At 34.1% G+C, this 13,101-nt stretch overlaps 1 protein-coding gene across 1 annotated transcript in view; it reads right to left on the reverse strand.

The window, feature by feature from the left end:
- Positions 1-1,300: 1,300 nt before the first annotated feature.
- Positions 1,301-13,101, reverse strand: part of RASA1 (RAS p21 protein activator 1) — a 101,971-nt gene continuing 90,170 nt past the window's right edge. The window contains exons 19-25 of the mRNA XM_070569758.1: positions 11,992-12,107; positions 11,233-11,319; positions 8,581-8,648; positions 6,926-7,014; positions 5,435-5,512; positions 3,679-3,813; positions 1,301-2,406 (exon numbers count right to left, since the gene is read on the reverse strand). Coding sequence (XP_070425859.1) covers positions 2,323-2,406; positions 3,679-3,813; positions 5,435-5,512; positions 6,926-7,014; positions 8,581-8,648; positions 11,233-11,319; positions 11,992-12,107 — 657 coding nt within the window. The 3' untranslated portion in view covers positions 1,301-2,322. The remainder of the gene's footprint in view (positions 2,407-3,678; positions 3,814-5,434; positions 5,513-6,925; positions 7,015-8,580; positions 8,649-11,232; positions 11,320-11,991; positions 12,108-13,101) is intronic.

Here is a 13,101-nt window from a genome sequence, read left to right on the forward strand (position 1 = left end):
TCTCTCTAATAATTCTTTACAGTTTATGTTTGAGTTTTTTGGTTTGAGTCTGCTCGTTGTGGAACGAGAGGAATAAAATTCTTGGAGTGCAAGTTTACGGAAGCAGAGTAGACGAAGCCAAAGCCGACAGTCCTCCTCCAGTGCGGTCCAGGTTAGGGAGCCGTGCTGTTAGGCTCTGGACAGAACTGCAAGCTGTTCACAGTTGAGCTGCTTTCTCTTTTAGGTCAATAAACTTTGGCATCAGAGCAAGGTCCATATTTATCTTTGAAAATTTTCTTACCCAGCCCCATTAAAAAGCATTTTAGTTTTATTTCATCATTGACCAGCTAGTTACTACAAGGCCTACAAAGGTAAATGACAAGTTACCTATTCCAGCTTAAGAGACAGATACGCCATTAAAATAGACCAAGTAGGGTGTCTTTAGGTTTGTGTTGTTTTAAAAACGAAAGGCAGAAGAGGGAGCAGCATTTCAGATTGAGGAATGGCAGATAGGTCAGTACGGCTGAAGACTGAATGAAGTGTGATTACTGGGAGAGAACCAAATGGCCTCACTCTAGAAGTTGGACCTTTTTGCATATTATTGAAATGTTTTCAAAGATGTGACAGTCTATATCCCTGCTGGTCTATCCTGTAAAGCAAGACCAAGTGGGATACCACTGTGGTAGTCTAGCTGAAAAGCAGGAGAGATGGAAGAGAGGAAAGGAGTGTGATTCACAGACAAGAAGGGAAGAAATGGAAGTGAGCTGACATCAAGGAAAAGGAGCACAGGGTGTGGTGAGTGTTTTGCTGTCACTGTTCAGCTGTGACTGCAGCTGCATCAGAGCTAGCTGCCTTCACAGAAATCACAGCCTTTTACAGCTTACAATTATACTATGCAGATAGCTTTTAAACCCTCGACTAGGTAACGTTTTGTTTTTTCCTATATTTTGAACGTCAGAGGGATAGAATAAACTGTTGCTCTTGGAATCCAGACCTTTAGAAAATTTTTCTTTACTGTGGAAATAGTTTTCCCATTACCTCCTTTAGCTCCTGTCTTGCTCACTTTGACTACGGATGATATTCTGCCACATTTTTTGTGTGCCTTCTCTCCCCTTATGAGAAGGAAGGAATTGTTGCTTAATATATAATGAATACATTAATGGAATCCTTCAAAAGAGACAATTGGCCAAAAAAAAAAAAAAAAATCTGAAGTTTCAGCCTCTCCCTGGGCCTTGCTCTGTCTGGTTCTAAATTTGAACTGCCCCTAAAAGGGGAAGAAAATACTGAACTTAAATGCTTAGCTGTATTTAGACAAAAGTAATCAGTTATTCAAGATATCCCTTGGTTTTATTTTAACTTAACCCTTGTGAATACTTCACAAAAATACACATATAGAAGCAAATAAAACTATACAGTCAAACTAAATATCCAGCAGATAAACAAGTAGTCAGAAGTTCAAAGATGGATAGCTGTTAAATGACTGGTTTGCAAAATCAACTTGGAATTAATGAACGAATACTTTCAACAAAAGCATTGTAGGGTATTTTTTAACACATAAAGAAATTGGTAATCTAGAAAATGGCTGAATGGGTAACATGCATTGATCAATACAATGACCAATAATATTTATTGAATTCAAACTATTTACTGTTGTAAACATTTAACAAAAGCATTATGAGATCTAAATACAGTCTTTGACAATTCCAACAAAATAAGTGTATGTTTAAAAAATAAAGCTGATGAGCAATAGATCCATTCTATATATTTTCTTTCAACAGTTCCAGCAAGAAATAGCACACAGTATTTTAAAAAAGTATACAGCAAAGATTGTTCCTATTATAATGGCAAACTCTGGAAACTGTAAATACAAATAAAGTCATTGAACAGTCAAATGGTCATATTCCTAATCAGGAAGAAGTTACAGTAAGAACAGTCTGGAATCCAGTTATACTCAATTGTCAACAGAGAATGCTTTTTCTTGTCAGTTGATTTCATAGTTCTTTTTCCAAGAGACAGCAAAACTTTGGCAATTGGATGTATTGAAAATATATTTTCAAAGTTCAAGATACAGTCATAGCATTTTGTGTGAAAGGTGATCTGTACACCAAGGCTCAGAGGTTGGTAAAGATTGATTCCATTTGTGGAAAAAGTGCAAATATCCTGCACAGATAGCTTACAAAGCTGCTGGCAGTTATTCACCAGCAGAATCTTGAGTTCTGTTTGCATAGCTCACACATCACTGGAATGTGGAAAGGTGTGCTATTTTTTGGCAAGAGCAAAGGAGACATTATACTGATGTGAATTGCCATGTTGAATCCATGCAGAACACTTGGGCAAAGGCTGCTACCTGACATCATTGGTTTTTGTATACTGGTTTTGTTTTTGTTGAAGCAGTTCTGTTATAGCCAGAAGCTTTTTCAATACATGCTAGATAAGGAAAAACAGTATGAAAATAATTAGTAAGTAAATGAAAGCTCAGTCAGAAATTTCAGGGATGGGAACTTGTATTTGATAAATGCCCTGTCTACTCAAAGGAATTCATAAAATAACATTACCATTCTACTCAAAGCATAAAATTATGAAAGTTCCTATTCAGCCCTTGACTGAATATCTTTGGTCATAATAGAATTTTTGTACCCTGAAGTGAATAGAAATTCACTTGTTTGGCGTTCTCAGATCTACTTATGCTAGAACAATCCAGGATGGAACATCTTGCCAGAAGACAGATTTATCATTATAAATGACACATCTTAGGCCCTATAAGATCACAAAAGCGCAATTAACTTGCAGCCAAGTGAATGCTTTAAAGAATCAGGGAAGAAATGTGACTACCTTGGGCCTAAAATTAAACCAAACAGCTCCTTTACCTTTCTTTAAAAGTCTTATTTGGGCCAAATTCTCCGATAACAATTTTATTTTTAGTTTAATATTTAAAGCAAGTCATATAATAAACCCAGCCTCAGTGTAGCAAGAAGACATTATACATGCCTTGAGCACATTAAGTAGGCCCATGGTGCATATTTGCTTAAGTTTTCTAAAGTGATGGAAACCTTAATGAGCCAGACAATCTAAACTTGATTTTAGTATCTCCTGTTGAAAAGAACTCAGAATCGCCAAACTCAATGCTTTAATCTCTTCTACAAGGTTCCCTGCCAAACGGTTGGCCAGTGTAGTGACAGTAGTCAGGAAGAGCTTATTAAAAATGTCAACTTCCAAGGCCACACTCCAGAATCTCTGGATCTGGAGCTTGAAATATTTTTATTAAAATTCCTGAATAATTCTCATGTGTTTGACAGCTTGCAAATCATCTGGCCACAGACTCTCTGTGTCGGGGAGAGAGAGAGAAACAGAAAGAAAAAGCCACATCACTAGTGACTTATCATTAGCTCATCTGCCATCTTCACACATGCCACTAGAGTGTATGAACACCACCATTTCTTAGCAAAACATTAACATTAATTTAGTCTCAACACCAAGATTTGACATTTTGCAGTATCAAAAATACATATCTTAGTCTGTGCCTGTTATCCCTGTTTGTCACAATCTTTTTGGATTATGATTCAGATTCTTAAAAATTTAATGTAACTGATAAAATAAAAATGACGATAATTCAGCTATTTATTATTTCTCAGAGTCTCATGCTGACATTCTGCTTAAGTGCTAATGAAACGCTGTTAACGAAGGCTGCCGAAAACCTACCTGCTGTGCACCACGCTCATTACTGAGCGTTCGCAGTTCATCTGAGTGGGCCACGCAAATCTCATGCAGTGCTGCTAAATCACGGGACAGGTCAGTTCTAGAATGCTCTGTAGTGTCGGGAAGTTCGGGCACATTCTTTAAGGGAATCAAAAAACTGCATTTAGAAATACAAATCTTTATAGTCTCTTCTGAAAATATCCTAATTAGTTATAGTAGATAGACTTTTTAACATATAATATTCTCTTAAACGTCTCTTGAAATTCTAAGGACACACTGAAATGTAATATGCAGTGCTAATTCTGATGAAACATAGATTTTGTGACCTCAGCATTCACATCAAAACCAGGTTCCATTTTCTTCCATAGCATGGCAGGATATTGTGCAGTATTACTGCTATTCTAAATAAATGGGTTTCCTAAACTTGATAAAGAGTGTTTTTTTTTCTAGATCTGGAACATATGGCAAATAAACAATGTAAGCATTAACTGCTAATCTGGATTAAATGTAACCTAAATTTAAAATTCCTCCACTCCTTCAGACTGAATTTCATTATTAACCTACTATAGTTTGTCCAAATGGACCAGCATGTACAAGTAAGAGCTACTTTATGAAAGTGTGATGAGACTCTGTCAGGCCTCTAATTATCTGTGGACTGTGCCCAAAACACCTGCTAACGTGTGGAAATGATCGGTATTCAATATGATATCTTCAGATAGGTTTCATAAAGTAACGTAGTCACTATAATAAGTTGATATACTTTATTAGCACCCAGTGATGTTATTTAGAGCATTAACATGTGCTCAGATCACCAGTAGTTTTGAATAAATCTATTCCTCTCCCTAGTGGTGCCAATACCTTCCTAAAAACTGCACATTCCTAAAAACTGGAAAAGACATAGTTTTCTATGGTATAAAGAAATATGATTCATTGTTAATTCATTAATTGCTGCAGTTATTCACTTGTTCATTCCGAGAATGAAGGAGCACAGAGATGGAAGACACTACAGTACTTGCCTTCAGACAGCTCACAGTCTAGTAGAGACGACACAGGTTATAGCAACAGAGTTCTATAGCCAGCATACACCCAGCTAAATTCACAGATGTATGCTCCCTTTCTGGTCTCTATATATATGAACCAAACTACTAATTTATTTATTTAGTTTTATATCGATTCAATATCTGAAAATCTATAACAATCAAGAAAACTTAACTTTACTAAGAAATCCAGTCTTAGAAATTATTTAAAAATTGCCTATTTTAAATTTTATAATCACTATTTTATTTATAAAGGCCCAAATAAGGCATAGGTAATCCCACTCAACGAAGTATGTTATTCCTAGAAAAGCCACAAGAACACTCGTTCTCTAACCCATTTACTTATTTAACCTGGTCAGAACTGTAGATCATCCATCTTGTTTGACATTCCAGAAAGTAGCAGCAAAGTAAAAGTAGCTAAAGTGGCAAAAGAATGTCACAGTTGTGAGATGAACAGCTGAGAGGATAATGAAAGATGAGACAGAAACTAAAAACCGACACAAGTCCAAAAGCCACAATAGTGTATGCTTGGTGCCAACTATTTAGCGTAAGAGTAAATGGTTATAATAATTTGTTTAGGAAGGTAGACAAAAATATGTAGCTTTTTCTTTTTTTTTTTTTAAATTCTAGATAGAAAATCTTTCTAAAGGTTGTTGCTTAAATGAGCTTACTCAGTTATACTAAATATAGTTCTCAAAGTACTTGAAAGATTATATACATACCCCAAGTTCATCTAAAAACATGATCATACGATGTTTGTTACTTTTGATGAATGGATTGACACCTTCCATATAGGGCTCCTAAAAATGTAAAAATGAAAAGTTTACTATATACATCAAGAACAAACATTATTGTCTAATCTATTAAAAAACCATACATGTAGCAAGAATTCTTACAAATCTAATTATGTCTGTCAACAGCAAAACATGTTTACAAGAATTAAGCATACAATAACAGTATTTTCCTTCTAATATAAACAAGCAGCTCTACTAAGGAATTGGAGTAATTTTAATGAAAAAATAAATTCTGGATGAAAACAAATCAAAACACATAGCCTAGCAGACACAAATTGCTATATGTAATTCATTCAAAAATTATTACTGGGAAACTTATTTGCCACGCACCAAGACAAACATGAGGCCAACCCAGAGGTTAGAATCTCACAGAGAAGATAGGGAACTGAAATCCAGTGTGATGAGGACTGCAATACGAAAATACATCCCTCATAACCTGCCTCAGGATTCAGGTAAATTCAAAAGTTAAGCCATACATATAAACTGCTCTTCATATGAAAATCTTAACCCTGTTTAAAAATATGCTGTGTTGTAATAGAGTAAAGGGTCAGTATTAACACAAGCTCTCTCAAAATCAGTGAGAAACTGAGTAAGATGAGATAAAGACCTAAATAGTCAATTCCAACAAAATACAAGTGAAAAGTCGTTCAGTCTCTCCAAGAGGAATGAAATAAGAACTAGAAAGTAATATTACGCCTTTCAGATCAGCAAAAATTAAAAAGAATAATATTCATTGAGTTTTCGCAAGGCTGTAGGGAGCAAAGAGTCTTAGTAATTTTACTCCAAAGTTAAAGGAAATAAATGGATGAGTTTGATATTTGTTACAGCAATATTTATAACAGTGACAAACTGGAAGCCATCTAAATATCCAACAGAGGACTACTTAACATCTACATGATGGCATACTACATAATCATTCAGAATAATAAAATAGTTATATATTTCCAGGTACGGCAAGAAGTTTGTCACATGTTGACAAAAGCAGGTGTGTGATAGTATGATCCCTACCAGGATATTAAGAGTCATCATCCTTAGGTAGTGGGATCACATACAGGTGTTTAAAAACTAGTCCAAGTTTTAATATTTACAGTGAATAGTTTATTGTGAAATAAATATTAAAATGGTTGGGGTGCATTTAAAAATACGCTCATTGATTTTTTATATTTAAAAGTGGTAGAATTTGAGTATACTGGAAATTGAAAAAATACTTTTCCATAATACCTACAATGGTGGTTTTAAAAATACCATTTTATTAAACTGTAAAATCTAAACATTTTAAAAATGTGAACATACCAACAAAAACCTAAATTCTGTTTATGAAATATCCACTGTTAAAAATTTACTTAAGCTATGTTTTACGGCTTTATCATGTCGATGTTTCATTCCTTGTGACATTTTAAAGTATCAAAATGTTTTTACCTTAGCTCCAAATTCCACAAGATTCGCTAAGTTCTGCACAGATTTAGCCACTAATATCAGAGTTCTTGCAGCAATAGGAGACGGGGAATCTATAAGAGAATTGGGCACAGCTAATGACACCAACTCCAAAGATACTTCCAAGTAAGCCATGATAAATTTAGCACTTTAATATTTCTTTACTGTTAAAAGTACTAACATTCTTCTATTCAGAACTCATAATGTTTTTTGGAAAATGTATGACCTGTATAATTCAAAAGAACTTGAGTTAAAGGGGTAAAAATTGAATATACTTATCAGTGCTTCTAGGTTTGTGGAAAGGGTTCTATAAGACTCAGCAATTCCCAACCGGTTGATAATATTTCAAAATACCTCAAAGCTTTATCTTTATTGCTAAAAAGACTGTTACACTGCACACACTTCGAGACAATGCACAAAGCTAATTTCAACCCACTCAGGTTGGCAATTTGCAATCTGAGCAATTCCCTGCTCCCAACCTTCAGTGACTACAAATACTTCATTTAAAGCTCAACAACAAAGATAAAGTTTGAGACCTCTGCTTTATTTTGAGAAGAAAAACATACAATTTAATAAACTTTTAAAATATTTTAAAGATTAGTCAGGAAACATTTCCCTATAAAATACAGATACTAGAACATAAATGAAGAGTATTTATGGCTATTAAATATAAGCGCTGAAACTTAAGATAATTATTTAACAGTAAAAATCTGTGGGTAGTCTGCCTGACTGACTGGTTTAGATTTTACTTTGTATCTTAAGCTGGTAAACTATAAATAGTATTGCCTAGTGGTTCGGAGGCCAACATTTAGATGAATAAATCTCTCCAGAAGAATTCTAAACCATAGCCCCATAGGTTTAACTGTCTTAGCAGCAATAGAAGATAATTACAGAGATGTGATGGCTATAAAGGGAAAACTTAAGTATTCCAAAATATTTATTTATACAACTTTGAGCTTCAAATTAAGAAAAAGTGTTCCGCGTTAACATTCTGTTACTGATGGCTCATTATTACATTCATAGTCACAAATATCACTCTTACCTTTCTTTGAAAAAAGCCTACAACACTGGAAAGTCATTCCATAATGGACATACATGGGTGATAAGTAAAACCACATCTGGTTTATTGGAGTTTAAAATGGCCAATTAACACAACTGGTGACAAGAAATCTCTAAGCTCTAAAGAGGCAATTTTCATAAGTATTCACAGAGCATTACTGCAACTGTAGCTATAATTTTAATTTGATCTTAAAATTCAACTAGCAGGGGCAGTGACAGGGTCTAGAGAGGGCTTAAAACGGACACAAAGCTCTTCTTCCCAACCTGCAAAAGCCAAGTTGCAAACTGGAAAAAGTCATCATAAAAGAGTTTGAGACACAGTAGGAATGGAAAAAAGTAACGTGTGCCTAATCATGCCATCTTAGACTTCAGGTATCAGATGGAAAGAGGGTAAGAAACAAAATGGAAAGAAAAGGTAAAGTAGCAAAAAGAAGAAAGAAGAAAAAGGTGCTTTGGAATGTTTTATGCCAAGTCTTAGAATTGATAATAAAAAAAAAAAGGAAAAATGAGTAACCTTACCAAAATAGTATGAAACTTCATTCTAATTTTTTAAATTTCAAAATATATCAAAAGCTGATTACCTGAGATGATATTAAACATCCGTGGATTCAGGATGGCAGGACAGATAAGTCGAAGAAAAACAAAACCACTGAATGGGAGGGAAATTTTTCTTTAGAAAACTACTACATAAGTGTGACATTAAAATAATAAATATAAACAAAATTTTTATACTCGTAGAACCATGAACTTTAAACTAAGGTAGGGAAGCCCAAATATGGCTTTAAGAAAATAATAAGCTAAAGTATCATACTTTAAGAACATACTTATTTGCATTAAAATATATTATTCACTTTTCCCAAAGGTGGAATTTTAGATTTACCTTGGCAGGATTTAAGTTATATCTGTATAGTTTACTGTCTTGTCTATTATTTATTTATTCTAAGCTAGTAGCGCCTTTTCTGCTTACTTTGAGGATGTAGTGTGCTTAGGAACACTAAGAAGTTCTGAAATTCTAGAGGACTACAGATAAAGCTTCCTACAGACGCACAGTCCCATAAGGTCTGAGACTTCCCTGCTCTCACTTCTCTTTCTTTCTTTAAACAGAACACCCAGTAAAGGCAGTTATAAATCAATTATATTAATTTTGTTGATGACTCATATAAAAATAAGAATCCACTGTACTAGGGAAAAAGTGACTTCTTGATAAATGAAAACATATACAAGAGAAAGCTGAAAGCTTTCATGGCAATAAAGAAAGACGCTAGGCTTTCTAAAGTTAGAAAACGTTTTCAAATTATAAAGTGATAATAGCAAAAACAAAAATCAGTATAAAAACACATGGCTTAACAACGTTGTCATATATGATAAATACCTGCTAATGTTACTCAGGGAACAGTTATAATGTAAAACTGCGAGCTTCTATGGCAATTCCTAGTCTGCCTCCTTAAGTTACTGGTAGAGAGTATGTGTCATCATGTACATTATTCTCTAATTTCTTTTTAAGAGGAATCCATACTAATAATTGACCTCTCACTTGCTCCTTGTAAAGATGAGCATTATTCCCAAAATAGTTGATCAAATTCTTTCTAGAGATTAAACTAATCGTGCAGTCTCTGTTGTCTGCTAGAGTGGATGACCCAACTTCTCAGCGTTTACCTTCCAACATGACAGTGTGCTAACTTTTGGACTCTCAGAAAATGAATATGTTATTTCTCCAACAGCATTTATTGCAATTATAATATACAACAATTATTCAGTCTAAATTTCAATCTTTTAAATTAATTTATGAAGAATCTTGCTTGAAAACATTTAGATGCTTAAATAGACCTTTGAATCTGAAATATAACCTGGCAACATTCAAACATACAAGAATGTCGGTGTGCACATCTACTCTTTGAGAGTTTTGAGAGGTCTTTTTAAATTTAAGAGGGATACTAGGTACCTACACATATATTTAAAAGCTCTAGGGACAAAAATCATCAACTTGGGCATAGCTACCCAGTAAAACACTGTAGTATCAAACAATCCACATAGCAGAATTTCCTGCTGTATTTGCTTAACAATTATACTTGTTTGAAACCTACAGTTTATAGAATAGTTTTAATTTACATTACACCGATAACTGTGATAAAACATTATATGCTTGTAATTTTCTATTCCTCTCAATCACTACTAAAGCCAAGAAATACAGAATCTACAATTCTTAAATGTTTGTCATATCATTACTAACCAAGAGAGATTTTACCTTTAAAAAGAGTAGAAGCTTTTTTACAAAATTTAGGTTGGAGGCAGGATTAACATGTTTTCAAAACTAATTTTATGATATTGGTGTCTTTATTGGTTGCCTAATTTTTTTCCATGGGATATAATATGACTGGCAGTATATATCCTACATAATAAATTATTTTATTATTACACTCCCATATTCTCTGGTGTTTTTGCACTAAATTTCCAATTGTCTTGAAGGAGTTGGGGTGTGTTTAACAAAAGCCTGTAGTACTGGTAAGGATATTAGATTGGGTCCTAGAAGGTTTGCCTTTAGTTCTGCCTTAACCACCAACTTTCTAGACAACCTTAAGCAAACTATTTAACCTCTACGGATTTGCTTCCTCCTTGGAAAAATCAGTTAAAATAATAATAATGAAGTCCCCTTATATAAGCTACAAAATTCTGTGACTTGCCAAAGCTATTCCTCCTAATTATTGCACAATGCGCACACTGAAACAGCTTCAGAACCAGAGCCTCTGCTTGGAGATTAGCCCAGAGGGACAGACTGTATTAGAAACCAATTAATCAATATGTAAACGGTTCAATTATTGCTCTTCTTTCTTAGCACCAAATCAATCTCTTTCCCTCTTCTTCTCTTCCTATATGTATGTATATAGCACGTATGTGTGTATCAAGAGTACTATATCAAGTTACCTACAGATTTTATTGGTTATATAACTTTTAACTTCATTCTGTAGGATAAAAAATCCCAAATAGTAAATAGACTGTAAATGAATGTTCAGGTTTTTAGGAAATGCATAGTGCCTTCCAAACAACAAACATAGTAAGTGAAAGTTTGGGAGCCATCTGAACCCAGAAAATATTCAACAGGGCTCTGACATAAAAATAAAAGAGAAAGGTCTTGAATTAGTACTGTTAGTCTCAAATTTTCACATATTTTTACCCCTTTGATTGTCAGTACATGCTGTATACAATGATGTAACAAATGAACTGATGAGCCTTACCTAACAACTCTTGTTCTCATGGTAGTATTTGTAGGCCACTTGTGCTGAACAGATTTCTGTAAACACCCATAAATATATCTCAGTGTCCTGCCAAAATAACACAATCATCTCAATCGAGAAAGAAGGGACACTACTGATCTCAGTGCAGCCAAAAGCTTAATTCACCAAATACACAACATTTTAATGCAACTGGCCTTTTCCCCCCAAAAAGTACTTTGCTAAAAGTAATGAGAGACACATTTAGCAAGGGATAAGGAAAACTTAAATAAATTTTCATCAGCAATTCATTTAGCCAATCCTTCACATTAAACAATCTTACCATTTTGAGACTGCTTAGAGACAGATTTTGACTTAACAACTTCTATGTGAATAAGTGAGTTTACGAACTCTGGGAGCCACTAAGCAGATATTGAGTACTTATCCAGTGGACATTTTAAGGAAGACAGTCAAGTAGAGACTGGACAGATACATGTTTTATCTGATCTCCTCAAATCTGGACTGTGAGTCTCTATTCATTCCCCAAGTTACTATGTAAAGCAGACACTGGCCTGTATTAAAAACATGATTTGTTTTATTTTAACGTAACTATTTCACTATGGTTTCTTCAAGTCATTCTCCTTAAACACAATTCATCTTATAAAGATTAACTTTTTCAGAATATTACATCAGGACAGTGAAAAAGCTTACACGTTTTAGAAATACAGATTTTTCAAAATGCAGATATACAATTTCTTGTCAAATTAAAATTTCACCACTTACGGTGGAAGTATTTCTGAAGCCATGAATATTTTCTCCACAAGCTCTGAAAGTATGTTCAATAGGTGTGCTAAATTAGTGTTCACATCTTCATTTTTTTCTAACTTTGATGGACTTAACTAAGAGAAGGAATAAATCAATATAAATGCACCTTGGCAATGATAAATGCAAATGCAAGGTAATCAAACAGTTCTAGTTTTTAAGGTTTTCTATTTTTCATTCTGCATTAGCCTTTCTAGGGGGTGGGTGTAAATGGGAATTTTTAAGTAGTTTGCTCTATGGAACTCCTCCTAATGGGTTTGTTACCATCAATTCGCAAGTACTCAACTGAAGAGCAAGAAGTGACTATTCAACAATTTTCAGTTGCTTTGGGATTAATACCAGTATGTAAAGTTCTATTCATTTACCACACTTTACCATAGATTTTTACAGGCACACAAAATTGGATTAGACTTTATTTTAGATATAGTATTCTCAACTAGAAGACAAAAAACCCAGTTTCAGTGACCACAAATTCACAAATATACCTGGAGTATTTAAATGTGAAGAAAGATCACCATATTATTATAATAAAAGCTATGTTAATTCTATTTATTTCAGGGAAAAAACTGATATTGAAAAGCTTTTCTGAATAAGATTTATTTAATGACTAATAAAATACCAAATGCCTTAAGCAGAATCATGAACCTTTCTCAAAACTTTTCCAGCAATCCTTAAAATCTGAGCGTTCTGATCTAGAATCAGTGGAGGAGATTTATCCAGGAAGTCTCAGTTCCCCAGCCTCGATCCCACATCCAGAGACTCTGCAGACCTGCTCCTCTGCTGGGTCCTTTACAGGTCCGTCCACTATGGGGCCACCTCAGGTTTTCAACACTAAATCATCGATTTCTACCCTTTAATTAGTAAAAATTGACAACTTGGTGCAGAATTAACATTTAACAGCTCCCCCAGTGTACATTATCAAAAGCAATTCCTTATTTTATTAATTTTGTATCAGATCTAAAAAATATATTTAGTATCTTCCTTCTGTAGTTGCTCTACCTTCCAAATAAAATGCGACAGCAGCCATATAAATGAGATTCCATTCTTTATCTTAATGGTTTATTATGAATT

Source organism: Equus przewalskii, chromosome 13 (genome assembly GCF_037783145.1).
Source record: "Equus przewalskii isolate Varuska chromosome 13, EquPr2, whole genome shotgun sequence".
NCBI classification, from domain to species: Eukaryota; Metazoa; Chordata; class Mammalia; order Perissodactyla; family Equidae; genus Equus; species Equus przewalskii.